Source organism: Gavia stellata, chromosome 12 (genome assembly GCF_030936135.1).
Source record: "Gavia stellata isolate bGavSte3 chromosome 12, bGavSte3.hap2, whole genome shotgun sequence".
NCBI lineage: Eukaryota > Metazoa > Chordata > Aves > Gaviiformes > Gaviidae > Gavia > Gavia stellata.
The window spans coordinates 11,244,828-11,272,773 of record NC_082605.1 but is presented as its reverse complement, the minus strand read 5'-3'; the positions used below and the strand labels follow the sequence as shown (position 1 = coordinate 11,272,773).

At 35.6% G+C, this 27,946-nt stretch overlaps 1 protein-coding gene across 1 annotated transcript; it reads right to left on the bottom strand.

The window, feature by feature from the left end:
• Window positions 1-27,946, bottom strand: APPL1 (adaptor protein, phosphotyrosine interacting with PH domain and leucine zipper 1). Its single transcript, XM_059823083.1, has 22 exons — window positions 27,874-27,946; window positions 23,030-23,128; window positions 21,875-21,934; window positions 19,865-19,936; window positions 18,832-18,919; window positions 17,173-17,214; window positions 16,297-16,355; window positions 15,662-15,808; window positions 14,093-14,175; window positions 13,831-13,989; window positions 12,155-12,343; window positions 11,624-11,666; window positions 9,599-9,655; window positions 7,698-7,789; window positions 6,943-7,125; window positions 4,552-4,601; window positions 3,990-4,164; window positions 3,850-3,886; window positions 2,191-2,337; window positions 1,883-1,933; window positions 1,452-1,541; window positions 1-922 (listed from the first exon to the last, which is right to left on the bottom strand). The coding sequence occupies exons 1-22, from the start codon at window positions 27,925-27,927 to the stop codon at window positions 773-775; spliced, it is 2,127 nt and encodes a 708-aa protein (XP_059679066.1). The 5' UTR covers window positions 27,928-27,946; the 3' UTR covers window positions 1-772.

Below are 27,946 nucleotides of genomic sequence, written 5' to 3'. Positions count from 1 at the left end.
AAACTACGAACATGGCACTTGTGCTACAAGAATATATACATTATTCTTATCATTTGATAAGGAATGTTTTATACATTCCTCATGCAGCAAAGTGCAACTATGTCTCATCAGCTCTTATCTAGGTCTGACAGTATTTTTTCTCCTGTTGAAAGAAGTCTTTCAGCATTATAGTCACCAAAAAAATCAAGACAGTATCATACAGTGCAATATGAAACAAAAGAGATCTTTCTGTATAGAACTATTGCACAGCTCACTGATGTTAATAAGGATTTTTCTTTCTAAATCTAAAACAGTTATGTGCAACAAATTAGGTAAAGCTTAGCACTGTCTTATTTGGTCATCCACTTTTATTTCCAGCAAGGTATTCTCCATACTGCAGCGTAAAGAACAAATTTCAGTGTACTGCTGAAGTCCAATGAGAGTTGTAAGTTTTGCTTCAAGAGCAGTCAATTGCACAGAGGAGTAAGTGGGGAAAAAACCCCACAGTTTTGTCCATACTGCAGAGAAGCCTTAAGAAAATATAATTTTGTAATAAACATGGTAGCAGCATCACCATGCTTCATCTGGCATACAGAAAAGCAATTATACTGACATGAAAATGGACATCACTTACTTAATTGAGAAAGAAAAATCAAGGCATAATAGGGTCTACATATTGTAAAGTCTTTATATATAAACATAACAGACCCTCCACCTACATTTCACTTCTTGTAGAACTTGTGCCATTTCACCGGATATATCCATGATTCCAATTTTAATAAAGTAGGCAACCTTAGGCTTCAGATTCTCTCTTCTTCCTTCCATCTTCTCCTAAATCACTGTCTTCTGACTGGCTGCTGCTAAGGACTACAAATTGTCCTTCTCCACTGCTCTGGTTCGATCTGCTGGAAGCAGCTATCAACCGGCTCTGCTCCTCTAAGTCCTAATTTGAGAAGGGAGGGTTGGGAAATCACAAAAAGAATATTAACTTGAAAGCCATCTACAACTGAAACAGAATACCATTATTATGATTTATAAACTATCTTTTAATACTATCAATGGACAGCTTTCTGTATAGAGGGAATGAAAAGATTGAATAGGAAACAAAAACATTTACATTTCAGTAGTTGGTATTATTAGAACAGCTAACACCTTAACACAGCTGTACCTGTAATCCATAAAACCCAGCAGATCAGAACAATCTTTGCCTGCAGCCCCTTCCTCACTGTGCAACTGAACCCTCCTCAGCAAATGAAATAATTTTGGGCCTGTGATAGCGTTCCTTCAAGCACTGCTCTTAAGTATTCCTATAAAGACTTTTTGTGGTTTATCTCCTCAGAAGAGCTCCTTTTAAAAACTACTCCATAATGTTCTATGAACTTGTGCTAAAGAATGTGATAGTGGAGCTTGGAGTACAAAAGTGCAAAAGAAAGTAGAAAAAAAATATATTAAAAAATAATGATGAGATGTACCTTTTCAATTTGTTTTTGCTTATTCAGTTCTTTTTGTTGTTTCTCTTTGACTCTATCTATTTCTTTCTGCTTTTCTGATGCTTTTCGATCCTGAAGAGCAAAAATGTAAATAAAGTCAGTAACAACAGCCTGAGATGTTTGATACACTGCCAATTATATACCACTATTATACCACTGTTTTGATTTTTCTTCTTTTAAAGGACTGGTATGTTTGTTAAAGGTAGCAAGCCGAATCTTGACTATTGTTCCAGAGTAGACATTGGTCAGTGTTTTTATCTTGGGTTTAAATTCTAGAAAACAAACCCCTTAAAATGCACCACAACAGTATTACTGCCTCTATAAGCATCTTGCAGAAGATATTCTGTTACACATATTAAATATAGTCTCTCCCTCCCATTCACAAGTATCCCTTGCCACCAAAAGATTCTTACCAGTTCTGCATGAAAAGCTATCTGTTTTGCCAGTCCAACAGAGTCACAAATCTAAACAGAAAACAGATTTGAAATAATCAAAAAGACTCTAATAAAAATACCTTTAAAATTAAGCCAAATTCCAAAATTAGATACGGTAGCATATTAAAGCACTTGCAGGCACTTAGGCGGCCAGGTTTAACTAACTGTTTTTCAGTACATAAACAAAATACTCTCCAGTAGAAAACCCTTAGACAGCTTGAATGAATCTAACATCTTGGAATCCACGTCAGGTTCAAAACTGATACAAGCATAACCATCACCAATACCTTTTCCCCTTCATTATTTGATTCAAATATATAGCAGACGGAAGTTTGGCGGCTCTCAACTCTCCCTCCTGAAGTTCTAAGCACAAATCCAAAAAGGCGCTTATTCTCCTGGTGCGTAGCATACAGGACTACATTGGGCAAAGGAAACTGCCAAAAAGGATCAAATATGGAGATATTAAAACTGATTCCAAATATTTTCTATATGAGGTTTCAATATATTGCTCATTAATGACTTCAGTATCATAAATGCACAACCACACCAGAAAAAGGTACAACCTGACCAAACATGTAATTACGAAACACGAACAGTAGATTAGAATGCAAGGATTAAATTATTCAAAAGACAGGAAAACTTCTAACGATACACTCCACGTAAGAAAAGGGGACCACATTTGTAATGCGATTCAGTCGTCTTTCTAAATGTGACTACACTCCTTTTCTTTATTTTCTTTAGAGAGACATCATTCATACAAATGACATTTGTGATTAAGCTTTCAGTATTTGGTCCCAGGTAAAGGCACTACGTCTCCAATACCTTTACTGAAATTAGTTCAGCTCTCCTGAATTATATAAGCAAGAAAAAAAGAAAAAAACCCCACACCATGAACAAACCACATATCCTCATTATTTTGTTACAATAAAACTATTTTGCATTCTTATTGCTAAAAGAGGGGGGACTTAGAAATTTCAAATGTATCTTTTTAAGACTTACCAAAGGATGAGTTTTTAAATTCTGAAAGCCCCTACGACAGCTGTTATAAACTGATAGGATGAGTTTTTCCTAACCTTAAATGCACACATTTAAAATACTGGACAGGCACTCAGTCGCTATCTCACTTGTAAAAGCTTACAGCTTTGGGGCAGTTTTGAACTTAATGCCACAAAGGTAAAGAAAGAAAAAAGCGCTACTTGAAATATCAAGACATTTTCACATGCTTAGGATTTCCTTTTATGAAAATGAAAGTAATTCAGAGTCCAATAAAAACCTGAATGTTTTTAAAAGAAGACCCAAAGAAATTAAATGACAGACCATAAATTGTGCATAAAGAAAAAGGGGGGGAGGGGGAACAGTTTTGAAATACGAAAAATAAGGACTGCTATTACTGACCCATTAAGCTGGCCTTATTTGATATCCTAAGAAGAATTCCACTTACTTCTTTCAAGTGCATTTTTTATGAAGACTTAGAGAAAAACACCCCAAACCAGAAACTGTACAATACTCTCAGTGCAATTATGCATTAAAAGAACAAAAACCCAGAACAACACAAAAACCCCCAAACACTAAGCAAACCCTTCTGGACTTCAGAACTAATTTGACTCCAACATTAATGCTACCCCTCTACTAACAATATAAACATTTATTATAATCAAACACGTTATTAAAATACAACATTCTGTTTTCCTAATATTTTACCCTATCAAATCGGGTGGGCGGGGGGGAAGTTTCAAAAGCCTATTTGACCTATTGAAATCACTCCCCTTAAACCTGATTGCTCGTGTTTTTCTGTCTATTTTTAAATCTATGCATTAGTCTCCTCATTTCAGTGGAAATTTGTCTGGAAATCTCATGCTGTCAGTGATTTTTGCTAACACCTAATAATATTTAAAGTAGAAGAATTACATTGCTAGGTATTTATCTTAAAATGTAAAGTTACTTACTCGTAGTCTTGTAACTTGTGTCTGTGGATCGATTAACCTAAAAATTTGTTTTAAAAAACAAACCAGAAAGTAAATTTCACCAAAGTGGAAGAACACCATTCTGTAAATAAACATCAGTAGAAGTCAGGAAGCAAACTTACTTTAAACAGTCACAAGTGACTAATAAATGTGATTCTGTCATCCTGAAAATGTTATGGATGGCACGAGCTGCTAGTATTTGACGCATTGTTTCATAAACAACATCTGGACTTTCATCAGACGTCACCTCCATAGAGCCAAGAAATCTTACAATAAATAACTGATGAAGAATTGAATCTAAGACAAAGAAAAGTATTGAGAAAAGTGAACTCTGTTTTGGGTTTTCCAATCAAAACCAAAAATGGACTGCAGTCAGGAAAACTCCAAACTTCTAATAACTTGGAAAGAGATTGCTCATACTTATGAATTAGAGGTACAATTACTAACAGCAAGTCACACATCTTCTCATTTGGTTTAATGAATACAAAAGATGCAATGAATTATTTTTAAAACAGACTTTCAGGCAGTAGCCTGATTTAACTCAACTTGTCTAATACGTTGCTAATGTAACTAAGCATTCTAAAACTGGTGTTAAAGTAGAAGAGAGAAGCTACAGATGAAAATAGAAAAATAATTTTCAAATTCTATTTTTTATTTTGCATTGAAATAAAATTTTTGTTTTACCTTCTGTTTCAGATTTTGAGCCTCCAGATTCACCAAAAGGATTTGTGCGTCTATTAAAAAACGAAAACATTAAACCAGGAGTCAGATTACAAGAACCACTAATGCGTAATGTAGTAGTAGTCTCATGCTGCATCAAATAAGAACATGTAATGATTTCACAGACTTGTAATCTGGAGGAATAATGTATGATAAATCATAAGGACAGGCAATTTAATCCAGAATTAGACATAAATTGATATATTTGAGGACTCAAATTATAGGAAAAATACCAGATACCATTGTCCTATTGCTGCCATAGAGGGTTTTGCTCACATGGTTTTTTTTTAGATCTGAATTAACCCCAAGACAAGACCTTGTTAATATTTGAAAAGGTGTAGTTTTAGGGGATGAAATTTCACAGAACAGCTTCAGGAAGTAGAGCCAAAAGCTAGTCCTTTCACTACTCCACAGAAGGACCACACTTCTCACCACTGTCTCAAGTTGTGGAATTACTTACTGAAGAGAAGTCACTGGTTTTGTTTCAAATGCAGCTTTCTGAAAACATCACTGGGGTTTTACTCCTAGAGGGTCAAGAGAAATGTGGCTATTTCTGGCTCTCAAAGACAGAGTTGCTAGCAGTTACAATGAAAAGTGAAAATACTCTAGGCTTCCAAGTCTACATTTTTCAAAAGCAGTAAAGCAATGCTGAAGAGTGTAGGGAATGGGGAAATTTTATGTAAAACTTCTGAAGAGGAAAAACCCCTTTTTCTTTGGCTAACTGGTAGCTGAAAAACTATTGTCAAGGGTTCAATAAACTTCAAATTAGGTTTTATAGGGGAGTAATGAAGGTGTCACCTCTCAATAGGCAGTGTTCTAAAAGCAAATTTCAGAAATAAGATAAAAAATATGTCAATCTGTCTTGTTCAGTTACATGTCATACTGACTGCCAGTTTTATTTTATCAGTGAAATCTTTTAACTAAGAAATGTCTAGTTTAAAGTAAGAAAATTGTTTAGATCGAACTCTGAAGTCAAGATGGCATTGCTACAATGCTTATATAATATGGACTCAACCAAGAATCATCCCGTTAAATGACCTGTGTAAATACACTAAAAGGGGAATTCTTTCTATTAGCATCTTTTATTACTCAGACTTTTCTTGTTGTTTAAGGTTAGACTGGAAGAGTAAATGTAAAATCTCACAGGATCTCTCAAAAGGCAAAAATAAAATTTAAATATATGTCATCAGTATCAGAAACTAAGGAAAGTTTTTGTTTTTTTTTTTTAAATAATCAATACTTCTGAAGTAGCATGTTGCCTATCTGTACAAACACTGCAGTTCTTTATTGACAGTGATGGTTAATTGAAACTACTGAGCACAACTCAATATAATTTCTGCTATGAAAAAATACGATTTTCTAGAATGGAATTATAAACTGATGACACGAATTAGCTGAAGTATTAACCTTTCTATTTCCTGGAATACAGTTCAAGTCTATTTTAGATCAATATGTTCTTAAGGATCTAGTTAGCCAACTGATTCTCCTGCTATACCAAACAACAACAAAAAAAACCTGTCGAAGAAAAAGGAAAGTTGAATATATATAATTTTAATTCTTATCTATCTGTGAGGTGCAACTGAAAATTCAAATATTTTTCTGGAGGGCAGGGGGATACAACACATTATTGTGACTAGAGTCACGTAAATTAGTTTTCAGCTTTTTGGCTTTTTTTGTTGTTAAGAACAGCTGGATCTGCAAATATGTTTCCTTAATATCTGAATTCTGTACATATAGTAGCAGAAATGCAGTGCAGATTTACAGGTTTTATTATTATTTTTGAATGGGAAGTTTACAAAAAAACAAGCAGGAGAAAATGTTTTTATATTTTGGGAAGAGCTCTTAGACAATTTTAACTTGTCTGTATATGAGATTACTCTAGAAGCCTAGATCATTTTCACTCACCTTTCAGGTTAAGAAGAGTGTCATCGTATGCCATCATCACCTGGAGGCAGGGCTACCAAATTTCTCTTGAGTTTCCAAGAGGAAATAACCCAGGCTGCTGGGTGAGCAAGCAATAGGAAAGGAAAATACTTTGTGAAACAAAAAGATTTAAAAAAATCAAGAAATAAAAGCATTAGCTGTTAAAGCAAGAAAAGCTGCTGCTCAATAGAAAACTACACCTTGAATCTAGTGCATGTAATTAAGCCATTTTTTTACAACTCTATTTAACAATTTAAAAAATTGTTTTGCTTCACTGGCCACTGCAAATTTTGTGACGTGAGTCAGGGCAAAGCCAATGTGTGTTTTGGAGCTACAGTCTAAACATGGTTTTCTTGTTTGTTTGGGGTTTTTTCTTTTTAAATTAATAATATTAACTTTAGGAATTTTTTTCCTTCTCTCTACATTTCCTACCTGCCCGACTGCCCTGAAGATTTTGCTTGACCAGGCAGATCTTCGCTAACTGGAGATATTATGTCAAATTGTATAGGAGTGTCAGGGGCAACAAGCGAATCCAAGGAAAGTGCCGATAAAGCTGGCGATTCAGATCCCAGTGACCCTGTGCTGCTAGTACGAGCTGCAGGAGGACGAGATTGTCTAAAACAAAACAAAAAATCAAAATGAAGATATCTTAGTTTCAGGTTGGTTGATAATAAAATAAACCATGAGGGAGACCAATACAATATTCCAAAATTTGGATGTAAAACAAAACCAAACCTAAAAACCTGAAGAAGATCAGGGTATAGAAAACAAAAATTGAGTCTATGTTCCTAGTCAAGTTTAAGTAAGTTAAAGTTACTACCTGCATTAATAATTGCATCAGATTGTATTACGTTTCATATGTTATTATATATTGGTGTTAAAACAATCTGAGGTCTGCTTCCAGGAGTTGACACATTAAGAAAAATCTCATTATTAATTCATAAAACAAACCAGACATACGATGCAACCAACAAAACTATCTAGTCAGCTGGAAATCTGGATTACTTGTAACAATGTATGCTTAACAATGCTAAAAAGGTGAGTTCAAGAAATTTTCCTCTGGCCTATCAAGGATTTAGTTCTGAACATAAAAAGTTTTGTTGTTCGGTGTTTTTTTTCCCTGGAACTTTATCCAGGATGCTCTTTATAGATGTGCTCTTCAAATGACCTATAGTTCATTAACTTACATAGCTGGCCGCATGCTCTCATGCCTCTGCTGAAAGGAAGGAGATGGAGTAACAGCCTCCAGAGCTGACTGATTTACACGTGCAGCAATTTCCTGCAACAGAGAGATGGGAAAAAATGACTGAAAACATTTTCCTCAAATAAGCTTTAAAATTTTAGTTTTATTTATATGCAATTGACAGAAGTTATAAACTCAACCCTTTGTGAGAATCTTACATGCCTCAATTTTCACTAACATAGTTGTAGTATTTTCTTCTAACTTGTAACACATTTCCCACTGTTCACTTTCTAAATTCAAATGAATGTACTTGCTTTGTAATACTGCAGATGTTAATAAAAGCCAGCAATAGAGAAAAGTCGCAATGGTAAGTCTGACAAAATAAGCAAATGTAGCCAGGAAGAAGAAGAAAAATCTCATTTGAGAAATGCAGTCCTCAACTACTAACTAAAAACATGAAGATTCAAAAGTCTGCACTTGAAATTTGGGAACACTTAATGTTTCTGAAAAACCAAGACATGAACAACTATCAAGTAAGGACTACGTAACAATGTTATTTCAGCAAATAATGGACCAGTTACAGTTGAAGAATTCCATTTTAATCTTTCACTGAAATCACTAATTCTGAAGTATCAGTATCTCATGTTGATGGCTTCACTTCATGCAGTAAAACCAATAGCAAAAAGTCCTTGAGGTAAGAGGATTTTTGGAGATGGAAGGTGCAGCAGGCAAAACATTTTGCATGAGTGTGTGACTCAGAAAATGAAAACGACTATAAAGCCATTGGGAAGTGAGAAGGCAGTAAAATCCGGGCGTAAATGCACACACCCTCACTGATGGAAGGAAGCTGCATCTGTTTATGCCAGGACTAAACAGAACCTCAACTGTATATTCATCTGAACATGTGCTTTAGGTAACTGACCTTTGCACTAAAACCATTTTGTTTCTCATCTGTATAGTTAATTTAGACAGTCAGCAAGGTACGTGTATTATCTACAAAGTTACATTTAGTTCCTAAACCGAAAACTGCCATTTCACCTTCACTTTCCTTTTCACCTTGATCTTCCAGATCATTTGGCAAGAGCCTTGTGTTACATAGTTGAATGATGGATTACAGTGTTACTCAACAAGCTGCCTGTTGACTGCTGTATCTACAGTTCTCATCTCTGGTGACCACTGGAAAGTTTCGTTTCCAATAACCTATTTCAGACCTCAGCAAGGACATCAAGGAGTACAATTTCACTTTCAACACACTTTTTTACACACACACGCACGCACACGCGCACACGCACACAAAAAATATGCTCTGTTATAAACCAACAGATTTTGTTGGGCCAATTCCCCTGATTTAGCAAGTAAAAATCACTATGTAAGTTTGTATCAATATGAATTTACTATATAAATATAAATGAAAACCATATAAATGACATTAATTTACTTACCCAAATTCTCTACATGAAACAAATAATCAATTTCTAACTCTTCAAAAGGCAAATAACTCTTTAATGAAGTGAAAGTACGTCCTTCCTGCAAAATTGCTATGCTCATCTAATTCCTAAGATTGTCAGTTCCCTCTAGGAGAAATTAAATGTATCCATCCAAACATTTGTCGTATTAATTTGTAACAAAGTATCATATACAAAGTACAAATACAGGATCTTGAAGATGTCAGAAAGTTATACCAAATATAAAAGTAACTTTTTTTTAATGCTTTCTATATAAACATTTAGATGAAGGAGACAATGGACTGTATGCTTTCATACCATGAAAAGCTTATAATTAGACATGTAAGAAGTACTCAGCTTAATTCTATGCTATCCAATTAGATACAGTTGATCTCTTTTTAATTTTGTGCATACCTACATCTTAAGATATTACAGATACTATAAATTTTAGTAAAGTTACCTCAGGGTTTTCACTTAGATATATCTGTTTGGATATGTTGTTTATGGTGCATATCCACTGAAAAAGAGAAAAAAAAGAAAAAAAATTAATTTTTCGTAATTTTTTTAACAAGCTTGATTAAATACCCAAGTTGGCTACTTTCAGCACTTTTTCCACTTTCTTTGTAACTTCAGGGAGCCAAACCAGTATTCTGCACACCCAGCTTGTCATTAAATTTACTACTATCTGCATACCGCACCTTACAATATCAGATTTTTAATTAAAAAAGTTATTTTAGTCACACTGAAGTTGAAAAATAGAGCAAGCTTAAATCACGACTATAAGGAATTAAAAAAAAAAAAATAAAATCAGCATTTCCTGTACTTCATTATTCTGTGACTGCAGATGACATTGTTTCCTCAAGACATTATAAAGATTCTATCTGCCTTTTGTGGAATTTGCCCATTTCTTGCATCTGTAAGCCAGAATCTATTTTCTCCCTGTGCTATGGAAAACCATCTGCTCCTGCTCCTTGCTTTTCAGTTTTCCTCCAACAAAGAAAACTAACTAACACATACTACCGGTGCTGCTCCACTGAACCCCAGCTTGTTGTTAGGGTTGTCACCAGAGTTATCTAAAAGACAGCACAGCAGCTGCAGCCCAGAAAATCACAAGTCTGAGCTGCTAAAGCTGAGTATAAATTCCCTTCCTCCAGTGAGGCATCTGACCGCAAATGTTTCAGAGTTTGGCTGTTGGACAACCTCAACAGAGCAAATGAACCAGGGCCAACCAGGCCCAGCTAAAAACCTGAGAAATACCATAAAAAGTCATTTTATATCAATGTAACATTGAAGATTGCAGAGGAATTTGAATCCAGGCTGAAAGTACCATATTTTCTATATTGCCTTATCCAGCTGCTTGTGCAAACATATTTTAAATCAACAGTGCTTTTAAAATATTTTCTTTCTCATCCCACCCCTTATTGAAAAGTCTATATTGAATAATAATGCAAACAGACATACCTTTTTAATTAACAAATACTTTATATCACTTAGTACATCTGTTCATTTGCTTCTGGACAAATCTGACTGTATTCATAGACTACGAATGTAACGAAACTATCAGTTTGGCTCATCTGTGCAAGCCTTTGGAAAGCTGTAAAAAGCTGTCCAACTAAAACATAAATTCTAATAACTAGAACCTTCTTTATTACACCAGCACACACCTATAACATTAGGCTTTTATTTGCAAAAAGTCTAGAGAAACTTTTTATTTTCACATCTAAAGAAAGATTTAAAAAGTAGGGAAAAGATAGACCTGCTGCTTGGGTGGGGTTTTTTCCATTTCTTTTCCCCATCAATATTTGCTACAACATGTAAGTTTGCTGACCTAGTGTTTGAAAACTGACATTTCTCAGCTGGTATTTGTCCATTGCACAGGCAAATAAATCTGCTTTAGCAGACTTAGCAGCCATTTGGAAATAGTGATCACAAGCAGCTTTGAAAGCAGCTCAAAAGCAAATTATTTCACATTTCTTGATTCAACTTGTTCGTGAAGTATAAACACGTTTCCCATCATGCGTCAGGGGCAGAAAAACAGTTTTTTGTCTTTTCTCAGCTGCCTGTATCATCATCTGTGTCCTAACCTAAGATTTCCTTTATTTTCCACTCCTGACAAACATGTAGGAAGAAAGAAGGTTGGGAAAGCATGAACAGGAAGAAGGGGAAGGAGCATTTGTTGAGATTCCATTCCTGCTAGCTATTTTGCTGTGGGCTTTTTTTTTTCCTCCTTCTTTTTCCCTTTCTTTCTTCCACAATACTGAAAAGGACTTGCTGGCAATCAGAACTGCATTTTTTTCTCTAGGATTTAAACACAGTAATATTTTGTCAGACTTTCTGAAACCTGTCATTGTGGATAGAATGAGTTAAAAGTTCACTGCTTACCACCTAGAGAACACAAAATGAGCATCCCAACTATTGTTATGAATGTATTCCTTCTGCGCAACAGAAAATCATTGGACTCCATGCAAACCTCCTATAAGCTTACCTCTTCATAATCTTTTTTACTGTCTGCCTGTAAGATTGAAGACCTGAAAGAGGACAATGGAAAAGACAATTTTGTCTATTTAAAATGCCTCACAAATACATTCAGACAGGAGACTCCATTTTCATGTTTGCACATTGCACAACAAATTAAGAAAGGCTGAAGATTCTGTGTACGTGCTGAGAGCAGCCAACATTTAATTGGGGGTAAAAAACCCCACCAACTGTGTTCTCATTTCAGTTGAAAATAGAGAAGGAACAAAATTCTAGTTGTGCCCATGTAATACTTCAGCACTCACAAAATGCAATAATACTATTTTATTCTGAAATACCACTCAGCTATATTATAGAGCTTATAAACAAAACCCCAGACATTACAAAGTTAAAAAGTCATCCCAGATTTTGCTTCTAAATACCCCCAAAATCTATCCAGCTATAATCCAGCCAAAGGTAGACCCGTCCTTGTTTCTTAATTAGTTTCTTAATTAGTGAGTCCAGTATGACTTACAGGTAACAGTAATGTAAGAATACTTACTTTTTGCCATCAAAAGATGTTATCTGAAAACAGTACCGTCTGTCTTCACAGTCTACAGCCATTACAGAACAATTGTCTATATCCATGACAAGTCCCCCAGCTACATCACCTCTTGCCTGGCTCATCAGATTTCCACCTTGAGTGAAGTAAAACTGTCTCTCCCAACTGGAAGATACCAGCCCTGTCTTACTAAAAGAGAAAAAGAAATTCTTCGTTAGTAGATTAGGAGTTCAGCTGAGCTGAAAATCACTTGGAACAAACCATCTGGGCACTTACAACATTTTTCCCCGTTTAATGTTTCAGGTTAGCTTTACAGCTAACCTACTTTTTTACTCTCTGCCTGTAAAGATTGAAGACCTGAAAGAGGACAATGGAAAAGACAACTTTGTCTATTTAAAATGCCTCACAAATACATTCAGACAGGAAACTCCATTTTCATGTTTGCACATTGCACAAATTAAGAAAGGCTGAAGATTCTGTGTATGTGCTGAGAGGTAACCTTTACAGCTAACCTAGTCTCTTTCCATCTGTTGTTTTTTTCATGCTAAAACTATTTCTAGGCAAAGAATATATAAAACAGTAATAATTGCTTTATTAAATTATAGGAAACAATTTAGAATAAGAAAGCATAAGTACTTCAGTTTTGATGATCAGCTTTTACGGTATTGCTTTACACAACATGCATATTCAAATTATATGCATTATCAATGTAATTGATGAGACATCTGAACTCCGCACTTATATTGTTAAGACTAAGTTTTTAAGAACTTTGTGTTAAGAATTAGCTTAGTCACGTAAGATACCTCAATTTTCCAAGTCTTTTGTACCATTCAACAAGATTTCCAAAATTTTGCTTAAAGCATGTTGGATTTTTTTTTTCTTTTTTTCCCAGAATAACAGAAGAGGAACAATTTGAAACCAAAAATCAGTAACAATTGCAGTTTAGCTTCCCTTTTTGTTCAGATTCTCTCTTCAGTATTAATTGCTGCAATTGTGTTCTACTACAGAAATTCATGCCTCATTCAGTGAGTATGTTACTCTAACTGTTGTTGTAAAAGTAATCTGTATTTTTTAAAAATTCCTTGGAGCTTATTGTATAAATTACAGAAAAAATCTGTGTGTTACAACTTATTTTTAATAACTATAAAAATCAGCTGCTCGACTTTAATAAATAGAATAACAGCTCCCTCCAGTGGACGAAAGACTACCTCATGAAATTGAGACGGCCATTCAAAGTGTATTTCAGTAAATAGATAATGTTTTGCCTTGTGTATCTCAAGCTTGTCATATTTTATTAGTGACTTGAATCCCAAAGCTTTAACAAATACTTACAGAACAATCCTGATAGCTGCAACCTTGTTGTTTTCCAATTACAATCCACTGAAATTACACTCTCATAAACGTTTTCTTTTTGATGTGAAAATTCAGGCAAAACTAGGCTAAAATCAGGATAACTACGCTTTGCACCTGAATGACACTATGTCAGTGTAACAATGAAATTAATACTAATTAAGTAAAGGAGTCCAAAGAAAGAAACAGAATAGCTCCTATGTGACTTTCTCAACTAAGTACGTAAAATCAGCATAACTAACTTCAAATAAATATGGCATACTTTTTTAGCTTTCCTTTCCCAAAATTAAATATTCTGGATTTTTTAAGTAACAAGTTAGTCTTACTTTCTTGCATTGAGATAGCCAGCTTTCCGTGTTAGATTTCTATGAACAGGAAATTTTGTAGGATCAGGATCAGGCAAATAGAGTGGATCACTAGCTACTTCCAAGTCCTCTATAGTTTGTTGCATGTTTTCTACTTCACACTCCATTTCCCTGCGAACACTAAGGTAAATAATGTGTTATTAACAAAGATAATTTATTAATAATTAGAAACAGAAATATAGTTGTCTTGATAATAGTTCAAAATTCAATAAAAACAACTTACTTCTGTACACTTGTGCCAATATTGGTCAAAAATTCTTCCAATTGCTCAGTAAGATTTTCTGAACCCATTTTAAAAAAACTTATCTTTAAAAAAAAAAAGAGAGAGAAGGAAAGGAGAGAATTTAGTTGTTAATAAAACTACACAGATGAAACCATAGGAGGTTAAAGGTTCTCAGAGAAATCTGTTTTCATCCCTCATTCTACCAAAGCTTCTCAATAAAAACAGCAGAATGCATGTTTCTGTCTGCAAGTGAAGGTTGATACTGACATTGCAGTGGGATTTCATTGGGTCAAGAGGATGTGCACACAGTCACCTGGAGGAAGTACAGAAATACGCGGAAATTGCCCTGGAAAAGAAACATGGTTTGATCTTTTAGTGATCCCAAGGACTCTATACTTTTTCAAGCCCACCAGCCTGCTAAATGTTGTCTTATGGGTGGGGTTATTTGGGAGGCATAGGAGAGGGGAAACCTGTGAGGACTTGTCCAGGGCCATCCTCTAATTTTGGGCTCTGCCAAGGGGAACTGGCAATATGCATCTTAAAAACAGTGTACTCCATATTGGTCCAGAAAAACTGCCACATCTCAACTGAGTTTAGCCATATAAAAATCTCAGAACAGGAAGCCACGAGGCATGGCCCTGCCCTTCCCAGTCTTAAATTCAGCAAAAACCTGCACCTGAACAACAGGTTGCACTATCTACTTTGTTACAGAAAACATTCAGAACTTAGTTCTTAAATACAAGCTGCAAACTTTTAAAAAGCAGCAAGAGTTCTTCTTGGACTTGGAAAGCTTTTAGTACGCAGAAGTTAATTTCTACTCAGGACACTGTGGCAGTGCCAGATGCTGGAAAGTTTGATTTTTTTTCTTTTTTAAAAATAAACGTACTGATGACATACTTCTGAAAACATAAATTAAGTTTCTCCAAAGAACTTTTTCATAGTTGTATTTTCTATTGTACCCATCCTCAAATAAACCAATCATGAACTCATTTATATTAAACAAAACCAAGCCAGAATGGTTTTAAGCATTCCAGTTCTTCCACACCCTTGACTGAAAACAGTAGTGATGTGACTTAGATGATTATCTTGTCTCAGAATAGCTGCCACAGGAAAGAGTCTAACTGTCTCCACATTGCTTTCTAAGAAGGTACGCTTCCGTGTGGACTTGCATGAATGAAAGTTTTAATCAGCTATTCCCATTAGTGATCCAGCGGAAAAAAGTACACAGCAATGAAAATTTAGGCAGTGCATTGAATTTAGCCATCTGGGTTTTGGGGTAGAATTAGAACTTTATATTTGTTGCCCAGATTTTCCTAAGATTCTCCAATGGGAGTGAGGGCATGTCATGATGAGATTCATATACTGAGAGGGAAATGACTAGTGCTAGCAAATGACAGTGTTCTTGGCAGCAGCTATGACAGCTACAAGGATGAGGATGGAGTATGTCTTTTTCTCCATTTGCTTCCTTGGATTGCAAAAGAGGTCTTGCAATAGATTTCAGTGCATCAACCTTCATGAAGTACTTTTATATCTTCTTTCAGACCTACAGCTTTCAGAATCTGAAATTACCTGAGCTTGCATGTATCCTAGCAAAGGTTCTAGCATAGCAATTTTCTTTTTGTACTGAAGAGTATTTAATGCACAGAAATAATGCATCATAGTCTGATGCTGTTTTTTCCTGGAAGTATATACATCTTCTGTAACTTCAGCCTTGATCTAAAAAGACACAGACAGGGGGAGGGGGAACAAGGAATGTTTGAGACTTGGTATTCATCACGTGCCTTCTGGGCAGCTTTATAGCCAGCATCGAAAAAACAACACAGTACTGTTCGACACTCTATCATCAGCAATTGCATATTTTACCCTACAATTCCACTTCTCTAATTTATACATGAGAGATATATGAAAAACAAATACAGCATTCTTTTCTCCCTGGAAAGTGTGGTTATTTCTTTACAAAAATAAATTGAATATAGTATCACATTCTTAATAATAAAGCATTTTCAGTGTTACAAGACAGACACGTATTGGGGAAACCTGCTTTTCTGTTCTGAAGCAAACTGTCCAGACTGCTAAAACATAAACTATCAAACTTCAGGTGGAATCTGCCATACATTGTCTTCCATCATAAATATTTGTATTAGATGAAAATTATTTCCAATCTCCTCTAAAAATCTTCGTATTAAGTATCTTGTTTTACGAACCTTTTCATTTTCCCTTCTTTTTGACAACCGACTGTATCTGGTAATGGCAGCATCATGGTCTAAGCAATCAAGAGAGAATTTATTATCATTTTGATAAATTAATGAATTATTAAACAGAGCAGAAAACCTTTTATATCACTGTGTGTTGCACAGCCAGCTGAATGCAAAGTTCTGTCATATTAAAACCTTTAACAATTGTTCTTGCCTGTTTGTAATTACTTCATTGCCACAAATACTCAGGCTGAAGAAAAATTCTAACCAGATGCAAATATGGCCAAATTGTTACAAATTTCCCTAAACATCTAATAGTCTTCAAAGACAGAAACTTTCAATAAGTAGAGACAACTTTCCATCAAGAAAACCTGTATCTTATCTTTTTTGCTTTGAGAGCAATGAAGCAATTTACATTGAGAGAAGCAGAATCCTTACTTAAGCCTTAAAGAGTATGTTCTCTACGAGGATATAATAGAGCTAGCTAAAAAAAGTAACTTCTGACAATAGGGAAGAGAACTACCAAACTAATTTTAGGGAGGTAAAATTTGTTTCTTAATCCAGTCCTGACTTTAAGAAGTGAGCTAGCGCCTTACTATTTTTAGTAATTTTGGTAGCATAATCCTAAATTATTTAATAATTATATATGTATTTTAAGTATGGTAAAATAGACTAATACTGTCCATTTGCCTTAACACTTGGTACATAAAGCAGGTATTTACAGGTGAACGAAGGAAAGCTGGGTGCCTAAGTATCACTGAAAAAAATTACACCTTTAACTGTCAGTTTAAGCCTTGCAAATACCTTCACTAGTTTTGTAAGTAAATAATCTACAATAATGCTGTCATCTTGTAATATCTGTAACATTAAGTATTTTACACTTACCATTGCTTGCAATTTGGAAAACTTCTTTTAGAGTTAATATCTCTACAAAACAACATATCACAATTTAAGTAAGTTGTTATTAACATAACATTTACATATTAAGGTTTCTCATGCAATGATTCATTACTGAACAGTTGTAGTTCACACCTTGTACCACACCAAGTCACCAGCACAGGCACTATGTGGCCATGAAAGTCCTCTCCTGCTTAGGGCTTGAGTATCATTTATGTGGCTGTTCAGCTTACCAAAAAAGATACTCTACTCTAATGGAGGAACTTCTTTTCAAAAGACTTTGAAAAAAATCATCAATAGAAATGCGTCACCCATAGTTCCAGTCAGAGTTCTGGTCTGACTTGGGGAAGTGGAAGCACAGAAGATGGGGAAGTTATCACTGGATCAAAGGAAAGCCCCAAACACATCGTGATTCCTCCTATCTAAAATTAGTCATGTTGTAGACGGTTATTTAGTCTCACTGTGTCAGGGAACAGAAAACAGTCCAAAACTTAGAGCTTGTTCTGATCTTGATTGTCGTTTTGTGTCATATTACAATATAAACAAGCAGAGAGCTATGTTCTACTTTATGGTAAAGCAAAGACAAAAAAGCATGGAAAAGCTTTACAGAAAGTGTCTATGATGTCCATAAAGGAGTATGGTGTCATTAAATACTACACCAGTTGGTGGTTAAAAACTTCCAGTAGGAAAACCTAATTTGCAATTATTGCCTCAGGGATGCTTCTTCAATAAATATTAATAGGAGATTTTTTCAGGTTCTGAGGAGTAATATTAGCCTTGAGATACTCATGTTCCCTTGCTCAAAAAGCATCATCTATTTAATCCATAATTTTGCAACAAACTATTGCCAAAGAAGTATTTTCCAAGAACTCATAGAGAGCTAGAAGACTTATGGAAGAGTTGTAATTTTTATTTCAATTTAGACTTAAAACGTTCATATGTTAGGTACACTCACTCTAGGATGTTCACATCAGGGATTTAAGTTATTTTGCTTTTAACTCTTATCATTTATATTTGACACGCATTTGCCACACCGGTCTATTCACTTTAGCAGCACGAGTAAAATCTATCATAATCAGACACATTATATATTATTTTAGACCAGGCAAAGTAAGATACAACTGTTACAAAAATAAGAAGTTGGAAGCATCTTATGCCTGCACGTAAGAAGCCACCTATATTACCAGCAGGGTTGAAGAACCACCTTACTAAATCTTAATAATACAATGAGTACTACAACTTTGGCACTTTGCCTTTTGAGTTTAGTTCAGCCATTATATTGATGTATTATGTATATGATGGTATTATAATATATACAAGTATTTCCTGAACATGCAGATTATCTGAAAATTATTCTTTCCTAATGTTTACAGTAACTGCAAAATTTTAATCTTGAATAGAAGGTAAGTGCTTCCATAATATAAGTAATATTTTTGTTGAAACAGTAATAGTGTTAAGTTCTTCAACTGTAATACTCTCATGAATAGAAATAACTTACATTTTTTTAAAAATTGGGAGATGCATACTTTTGAGAGCTGAAAAATAAGTGGCATATTCTATTTAGTGAAACAAGAGCTATGGACATTAAATGTTACGTTTTTCTTATTGCTGCTGTTGATAAAAACAGTACTTGTTTGAGCACTCTACCTTTTAGATCCCTTTCTTTAAACTGGGTGATAGGAAACATCATTGCATCTGCAAGTTGAGTTGAAAGTACTGCATGGCAAGAGCTGAGCTGTAAAAGACAAGAGAGAGAAGGAAATTTTAGGAAAACAGTGCTGCTGAGATAGAAATAAAATAAAATAAAAAATTTTTAAAATTAAAAAATAATATAAAAATAATATAAAAATAATATAAAAATAATATAAAAATAATATAAAAATAATATAAAAATAATAAAATAAAAATAAAATAAAAATAAAGGTTGACATAAATTTCACTCAAAGATGACATGTACAACTCAAACATAATTTTGCCCATTCATTTTTTTGCAGCTATTCTCTTCTAGGTTCCTGATCTCATCACCAGCTTTTTACAGAAGACCTTTAGAGTTTAGTATTTGGCCCTACTTTTCCAACTTTATTCCAAGTTACTGGATCATGTCAGAAGATGGCCTCATGTATTCTGATGATTAGTCAATTTATTTCTCCAGTTTCCTTCCAGCTACATCACAGCCCATCTTTCACAGAGGTAGAACAAATGTGTTCTTCCTTCCAAAATGCTGTTTTAGTAATGTTAAAAGTGAGGAGAGGGATCACAGAAAAAAATCCTGGTTCAGATCTTAATGGTGCAAAGTTGTCTTTCAGAAGAGACAGTCTCTGTCTCTAATGCAGACAGCAGGAGGTTCCTTTGTCAGTCAGGTATCTGAAATCAGGCAATACAAATACCCTCATGAAAAACAGTTTCTAACTGCCTTGCTCTAATGTTTTTTGGCTGTATCTACAGTAAGTTAAACTACATTCTTTCTCAACAATGTATCCTCATTTTGCTGAATTGATTCTTTACCTTCAGGTTATATAACTTTAAATATATGCTGCAATATACAATTAAGTGTTACCTTATTGACAAATGGAAGCCATTTCTGTACCTCCTATCTTAAAAAAGGCTGTAATAATTAAGCAAAGTAAAGTCTATGCATGACAACATTAGCAAAGTAAGTGAAACAAATACAAGTACTTGCCTCATCTATCACTTTTGCAAATTGCTGTAAAGTGGAAGTCATAACTTCATCATCTCCCCCTAGTGGAAAACGCTAAAAGAAAATAAAAAGAGTCATGTTGTTTGCAGTGTCTTCTGCCATTCACAAAACTATATTAATCATGTCTATGAATGTATTGGGTATTCCATTATTTTAAAATATTATACAGTTAAGATACACTGAAGCACTTCTTTATTGTCCTGTGAAAAAGGAATATTTGGGGGGGGAGAAGTAATAAACAAGTCTCATTTTTAAAAAAAAATCTATTTTAAAAATAGATTGATTAATCTAATGAATAGATTTTATAAATTAATTAATAGATTTTATTTTTAAAAAAAATCAGGAAAGACGCAGACCTGGAATCTATTAAGATTTTTATCCAGCTTTGCAAATTATTTTAAAATTATCAAAAATTAAGCAATATTTGGTGTTCATTGTAAACTTCTAGCTCTTAAATTATGTGATTATGTGAAATTTTTAAACCATCCGAAAGAGTTTACTTCTATGATGCCTTGATGGAGGCAAAAGTATGACCAAAATGGTCACAACTGAAAAAAGAAATAATCCAGTTAAAACATTATTTGTGTATTTTTAAGCTAATCTCCTGGCTGGGAAAAAAGCAGCCCAAAGGAGACAAATAAGAAAAATAAGTTAAAAGGTCCAATGCTAATTTAATTCTTCTTTTAATCCAGAGCAGCTATACATAACACACTTGGAAATATAAAAAAAATCCAACTTCTTTATTACAAATTTTGAGCACCTCCTTCCAGCTTGTTCGGTTCCCCCCTCCTTCTTCGCAATGAATGCAACAAACTGTAGCTGAAGTAAGGATATTTGCTGTATATTTTGATATCTGTAACTGCTAATGAATAAGAATATCATGCCCTAATTGGTTATTCTAATCTGAAGCTAGTTATTTTCATTCGGATTTTGCAAAAACTGTGGTCTTCCTAGAAAACAGCAGAAACAGTGCAATTCATTAAATAGCGGTGTCACTAAAGTCAATTTGGTATTGTATCAACAATGTTAAAACAATTCAAATGACAGTACTGCAGCTACTTCTAAAAAAAAAAAAAAGCTGAAATAATTTAATTCCTGCTACAATTTGGACTGTGCACAGACATCTTAGGCAGCATTTCCAGTCTGTCATTAGGAATATAAGACTTTTTTTTTTTTAAAAAAAGACACTCTGAATCTCTCTGTTTCTCCATCTCTTCCTAATGGGACTACTGTAGGTATGAATACTCACTATTCTTTTGGATCAGCACCATTGTGTTTTTGATCCTATCTGCATTACCCCTATTCGTCAGTAACAATTAGCGAAGGAAAAATAAAGTGTCATCTCACTCCTCTAGAAAGACTCACCAAACCAAAATAATTCATAAATAGTACTTTTTCCAGTTCACCTCATTAGGTGGAGAATGAGGATAGGGAACGCCAGCCTCCTTACAAGGAGTGACTTTTTATTTTTAACATGCATCTCAGGAAAGGGGTCCTAGTGGCAGGGCTACAAATAGGAACCCCTTCACAGTGCAGGCTTCCAGGAGAGAAAGTTATCGATTCCACAATCCGTGCTTTCAGAAGTGGAATTATTCTCACAGTAAGAGTAAATTATGGTTGTTAAATGGAGACTGCTATGCAATCTCTTCTCTTTGTGACTAGTAAAATTAAAGCACTTAACAGTAAACTGGTTTATAAAACAAAAACAAAACCCCACCAGCACCCTAAGCAAGCCCCAAAACACTGATCCAAAAGTAAAATATTCTAGAACTTACTAATATTCATCACAGCAAAAGGAACTTCATTATGTTTTAGTTGGAAGAAGTAATATGAAGACAGTAGATTATTTTGGCAAAGATTAAGTCACCAACCACAGCAGTTCATTTTATCTGGACCAAATCTAACTACGTTCTATGTTGTGCTCTGGGAGACAAAAGACGACAAAAATACGTAGTCCTGACCACACAAAGACAACAATGATTTACATAGTACCTGTTTCTCATATTCCTTCAGAAGCTTTGAAGTCAGATGAGTTGCTGCACTTAATTCATTCTGATTTAAAAAAAAAAAAAAAACAACAAATCAAGCTTGTTACTTTTTGATTTAAATTAATATAAAAAAAATCACATATTTGAAGAGGAAACTGTTACAGACATGGAACTTAAAATCTGACTACAGATTTTCAGAAAACCTAAGCATCCTGCCCTTCCATTTCTCTAACGTTACTAAGACTTACAGGTAATCAGTGTTTAGAAATACCAAGTTCGCAGCCTGTACTGTGTGCACCAATTTCTGTATTTTTCATGTTATGCAGTGCATATTTGCATTCAATTATTTTAAATTAGCTGCCCTAGTTATTGAGTATTAGGAATTTTTTATCTGTAAAGGAAAGAAAAGATTATGATGAACCTCAGTACTACCTGGTTACAAACTGCTCTGTACTTTTACACAGACAGGACCTAATTAGCAGATTCACGGTATGGAACAAGTTCATCTTTCATGATGCAGTTCAAGGAGAAAGCACAGAAATTAAAAGCTAAATAGAAAGGCAGTAAAATAAAACTACATAGCAGGAAACCTACAATAAACACAATAGTCATTAAAGTAAAAACAACAGTAAAATAAAAATATGAAAAGCAAGAGTAACAAATCAGTAAAAAAGTCAAACAGTTCAAGTATATACAAATTATACATACAGCCATAAACTCAATTGTTCAGAAAAACACACAAAATAGATTCTGCCTTTGGCATAAAAGTGCAGTTACTTATAGATGATGACAGAAACATGAATATGTTGTGGGTAAAAAGCAATCTCCCACTTGGTACATACTGTTATACAGACTAAGATCATGATGGGAAACATTTTAGAAACACTTGGGAAATACAACAGAACTACTAGAACACCAGAAAATCTTTTAACTTGTCATAAGAAATTCTGTTGCAAAAGAAATTGCAAGAATTTAGTCCTTACCACTCTCTAACATACAGAAAACCAATCATTTAATTCTTATTTTATTTCACTTCCACATTTAAAGAATGTGGAAGTTTAAAAAAAAAATAGTGCTTACAATAATTTCAAAAAAAGCAAGAGACATGAAATGTGGTTCAGAAGCTTTATAATGCATTCAAGAATTTCATTAACACTACCTGTGCATCATATATTCTGTGCATGGCTTGAAATAACTGATTGATGTAATTGGAAATTGCAGCAGCATCTTCTTCAAATACTCCCAGCAAAGACCGGGTCTGTAAAAATGAAACAACCAAAACACTAACATGTCAAGTTAGCAAAGTAGTATTTAAATGTAACAGCATTCCTAAGTTAAATAGCATTGTTTCAGGTTTCATTACTAAAAAGTTTATAAACCCTCCAACACTGTACAGGAACGGTACATGTTGCATGCCAGAGAATCTTTAAGATATCCAAGCTTGGCCTCACTCCTACTGTCAGCTTCTCTCCAGGTTAATACTTTTTCAGGAAGGAAAGAACCAAGGGAGATGGGTAAGTGTACAAAAAAATTGGAACTGTGGGCAAGTACTGGACTCGCTATGGTACATCCCTAAGGAAAAGGGTAAAGATGACTGGTATTAAATAGCATGCCAGGTATACACATTTCTTCTGCAGTGAGATCAAAACAAAGGCTGTGGCTTTCTGATACTATCCATCCCGCAAGAAGACAGTTGCTGGCTGTGCTTGGACCTATAATTCACCTGTGCAATAACAGTCAATTCTGTGATCAAAAGGCTGAGGAACTAAAAGCCAAACCAAACCAAAACAGTACAACCTACATCTTGTTGTTCTTAAGATAAATGTTTCTCCACCTCACCACTCCAGGGTGAAAGGGAGTGAAAAGATCTGTCCTTTTGTCCTTACCCCAGCTTGTCAATCAGTCTGTTTCTTAGCTGGTGTCACCCACAATCTTGACAACTACGCATCCTATTGCACTGCCCGCATCACTGATGAAGGTGCTTAACAGTATCCACCTCAAAATCAACCTCTTTATCACTGTCCACCTGCTAGGCTTCAAACACTGATCGCTACTCTTTAAGCCCAACTATCCAGCCAGTTTTTCTACCCAGGTCGCCATCCATACCTCTCCATTTTAGCCAGAAGGATGTCACCAGAGACAATGTCAGAATCCTTGCTTAAGTCAAGGTAAATGACACCCACTGCTCTTCCCTGTAATGAAATGACTGACTCTGGATGAGAAGGCAATCAGGTTGCTCAGGCATAATTTGCCCTTATGCTTAAATGAGATGCTGACTCAGTGTTCTTGCATCCTTTTTGCACTTGGAAGCAATGTTACTCCTCACGACGAAGATATCGAATAGCTTCCTTCCACCAAGACAAAAACCCAGAAGGGGGAAGAGCAGAAAATGTACCCATAACTCCACACAGGCTACAGTTGCTTTTCCTAATCTAAAATGTTGGTTGGGATGCTTGGATGTTGAAACAGGAGTATCGCCTGCAAGACCCACAAAATAAACCCTTCAACTCCAGTTTTAGCAAGAGGACTGTGCTTTGGTTTTACATTTAGACTAAAATTAATGTCCAGACAGAAAATGGAAAGAATCTTAAGTACATAACTGGGTTTTTTTCCCCAAAATTACTGTTGTTAAACACCTGAAATTGGAAATTCTCTTTCTTAGTCTTCCCTAGGCAAAATAACTGTAGTTTCCTCTAAAGAGGAAGGGAAGTAACTTATGGGACCTGGGAAAAGAATGAAGGACTGACACAACAAGTCTGGACATCAGGAAAACCTCTCTGATGAGATTAGTGAAAAGCACTGGATCGCACTGCATATTAATTGTGGGGGTTTTATTAAGAGTTCTTGCTATGTTAAAGACTTGTCTTGAAATGACTTAGACTGTAGTCCATTTTCCCTTGAAGCATGGAGCTCTTTTTCAGCTACTTTTCTGATTTTCTGCTTCTAAGGATAATCAAGGAGCACATACTAAACTGGTACAAAGTATATTATTTGACCATTCTTTTGCCATGAAATTCTTTTATTTAACTTGAATTAGATGCCTGGCTGTCTCACAAATATTATCATACAATATAATGCCTAGAAGAGACGTAAATATTTAAAAAAATATAATCAAACAGCATCATCAACACAATAAATCACTTTAATGGCGGTTCTAGTTTATAAAACAAGTGGAAAAGGGGGTGGAGGAAGAAAGAGGTGGAGGAGAGCTCAAATGTTTGCCAGGTGTGGCACACGTTGTGTCATCCTAATAGCTGTGACTCCACTATTAAAGGAGACATACATGAAAGAATATAAAAGAAAAAATTACATAGTACCATAACCACTGAATTATATACTCATGACCTTTAAACCTGAACATAAATAAACCTGAACTTGTAATTTTAAAGGAATATAATGTAAAGTTTCTGGTTTATGCTTACTCTTTTAAAACTGAACACTGCAGAAGAAAAGCATTTCTATGTTTTATTGTAAAAATATCAGCTATTGATGTCCAGAGTTCAAACATGTATTGTATGATACTGATGGAAAGAAAATAACCTGAAACTGTAAACAAGTTATGGCAGACTATTGCTTAGAAAAAAGTTAGAGGAATTGTTCAGTCATGTTTCTAGTAAAACTTTGCATCATTTTGCATGTTCTCCAAGATGCTTTCATCCCATATATATGAGCAGGTACACTAGAAACTACCAGTGATAAGCTGCACAAAGAAACGACCTAGTTAGAAGCCAGTGAATTGTTAATCATTCTATGTCATCATATGTATGGTAGTGTAAGTGACATGAGATAGACCCTATACTATCAAGTCTCCTGGCTTTTTTATTGTGCAATGCTTCCGGAATGCAAATAAGTCTGAGCAGAAACTCCCTCTAAATATAAACACTGAGTATCAGTGTAATATATGTCCTAAGTTAGTATTTAAATTGCACTGCTTTGCATAGCAAAAGACAATGTATGCTTGGCATATGGTTTACGTCTAAAAACACAGTGGTTAGATTTTTATCCTGTAACAAGAGGAAATGAATGGGTTTTGCCATTTTAGAAAAGCCTTTCCTTCCCTCAGATGCAGAATGAGTTTGATAGGATGTTTATAGACTTAAAGTTAGTGTCTAAAGGTGCAAAACTCCAGTCCATAGTTCAGCACTAAACAACAGCCTAGGTTGATGATCTTTTTCAATATTACAGCATGAATACATCAACCAGAAAGTCATGGCAACTCCTAAAGAAAGCAAGGTTTCTTCTCTCTTCAAGCAACATTTGTTGACGTTTTCATTGCACTGATTTCAAACTAACAGAAGTGAATCAATGTAATAGAAGACTACGGAGACCTAGTAATGTTCTTCTAAGAGACGGTTTGCCAGAATTCACCTGAAATAGTAGGTTGGCTAAAAGATGTAAAATTTTGTACCTAAAATAGAAGAAGATATCAGCAAGCCTAATAGTTTAAGCACATCAAACTCATTGGGCTCAGTTAGGCTTTCCTAGTCTGTATCACAAATAACCACAAATGAAAGATTCTAGAATTTATAATTATGTTCCAATATGTAACTTTTTTGCATGTGCTTCCCAAATTCCAGTCTTAAGTGCTTGGAAAAAAAGCCCCCTACATCCCACTTTTTAGGGATCTTAAGTTCATCTCACATTTGACATTTCCTATAAATATGAATAGTTCTGACTTCCGTATACTGAGAACAGACCTTCAAGAGATAATTGTGTTAAATGACTATTATTATAACATTTTCAAAAATCTTTCCTCTTCATGAAAGTACATCAGGTTTAGTCTCTGGGCCAGAGACCATACGACAGGCTAGATCTCATCTAACATCTAGTATTTGAGCTATATGGGGACACTGTCCTTTGGCAAAGCAATGATACAATTTCTGCATAGCCGCCTTCTGCTGCCTTTTCTAAGTTGTCCCTCCACTTGATGTAGATTTGTTAAAATGGTTGACGTTTTAGGGGTTAAAATTCCCTATTAAGCAAGTGAAAGTCTCTCTTCCCATGGCTGAGGAATCATAATTACCAATGCATGTGTTATTACAATATAGGAAGTCTTGCTCATCTACATAAACGATGCAGCAAAACAAGGATCTTATTTCAACAGGCTGCAGTAATAGAAAATATATTGTAAACTTTTTTTTTTTGCACCTAGGAAGAGCAGTACAAAGCACTTGCTGTTGTTGCTGCCAGCAGGAGAAACCAGTGCAACTGAATAAAGCATTTCCTGCTTAATAGGAGTATGAAAGAAATGCCAGTGCAGTATAGGGCATCACTGACAAAGGTCAAGCAGCAGAAATGGAAGTGAAGGTATCACAGCAATCAAAGGCCTCTCGGCACCATGCGCTTCCCACCTACTCACAGCATTAACAACCGCCACGATAACCTCATCCACTAACTGCTTTTCATGTGTACTTATTAAACCTTAACGCGTTTTCAGTAAAACACAAAGATAAGAAAAATCGTCTTGAGAAGTGAAAACGGGTTTTGTCAACAAAAGGTCTCCAAAATAAGTCATGAATGTAAATGCGGGGGTGGGGAAGTAAGGGAGTCACTGCCAGCTACTACCCTGACGCCCGATGCTGAAGCACAGAACCTCCGGAAAATCGCTACCGAGCTCGCTGCTTTACGAACAGCTCATCAGCCCGCAGGACACCTGAGAGGAGGCGGCGATGCAAGCGGGAAGAGGGGGCCGCGGAGGCCGGGGTGACACCTCGCAGGGGGCACTGCCGAAGTCGACAGCCCGAGAGCCGCGACTCCTGGCCCCAAGCCCGTGCCACGCCACAGGGACGAGAGGGATGGGAAGGCACCTGGCCACGCACGCAGCGTCCCTGTCCCACTGCCGGGGAGGGTTTCGCCCTCCCCCCGGCCGCCCCCGAGGCTCTCCAGCGTCTCCCTGAGGGAACACGGGGGGAGGGGGTGAGAGGAGAGCAGCGCTAGGCCCGGCACCCACGGGTTGGGCCCGATCTGGCCTCCACCCACCGGGCTGCGTTTTGCCTCTCTTACCTGGGGGCTGTCTTCCAGCGTCTCCTCGATGGGGAGCTTGTCGATGCCGGGCATGGCGGCCGCCGGGGTTGAC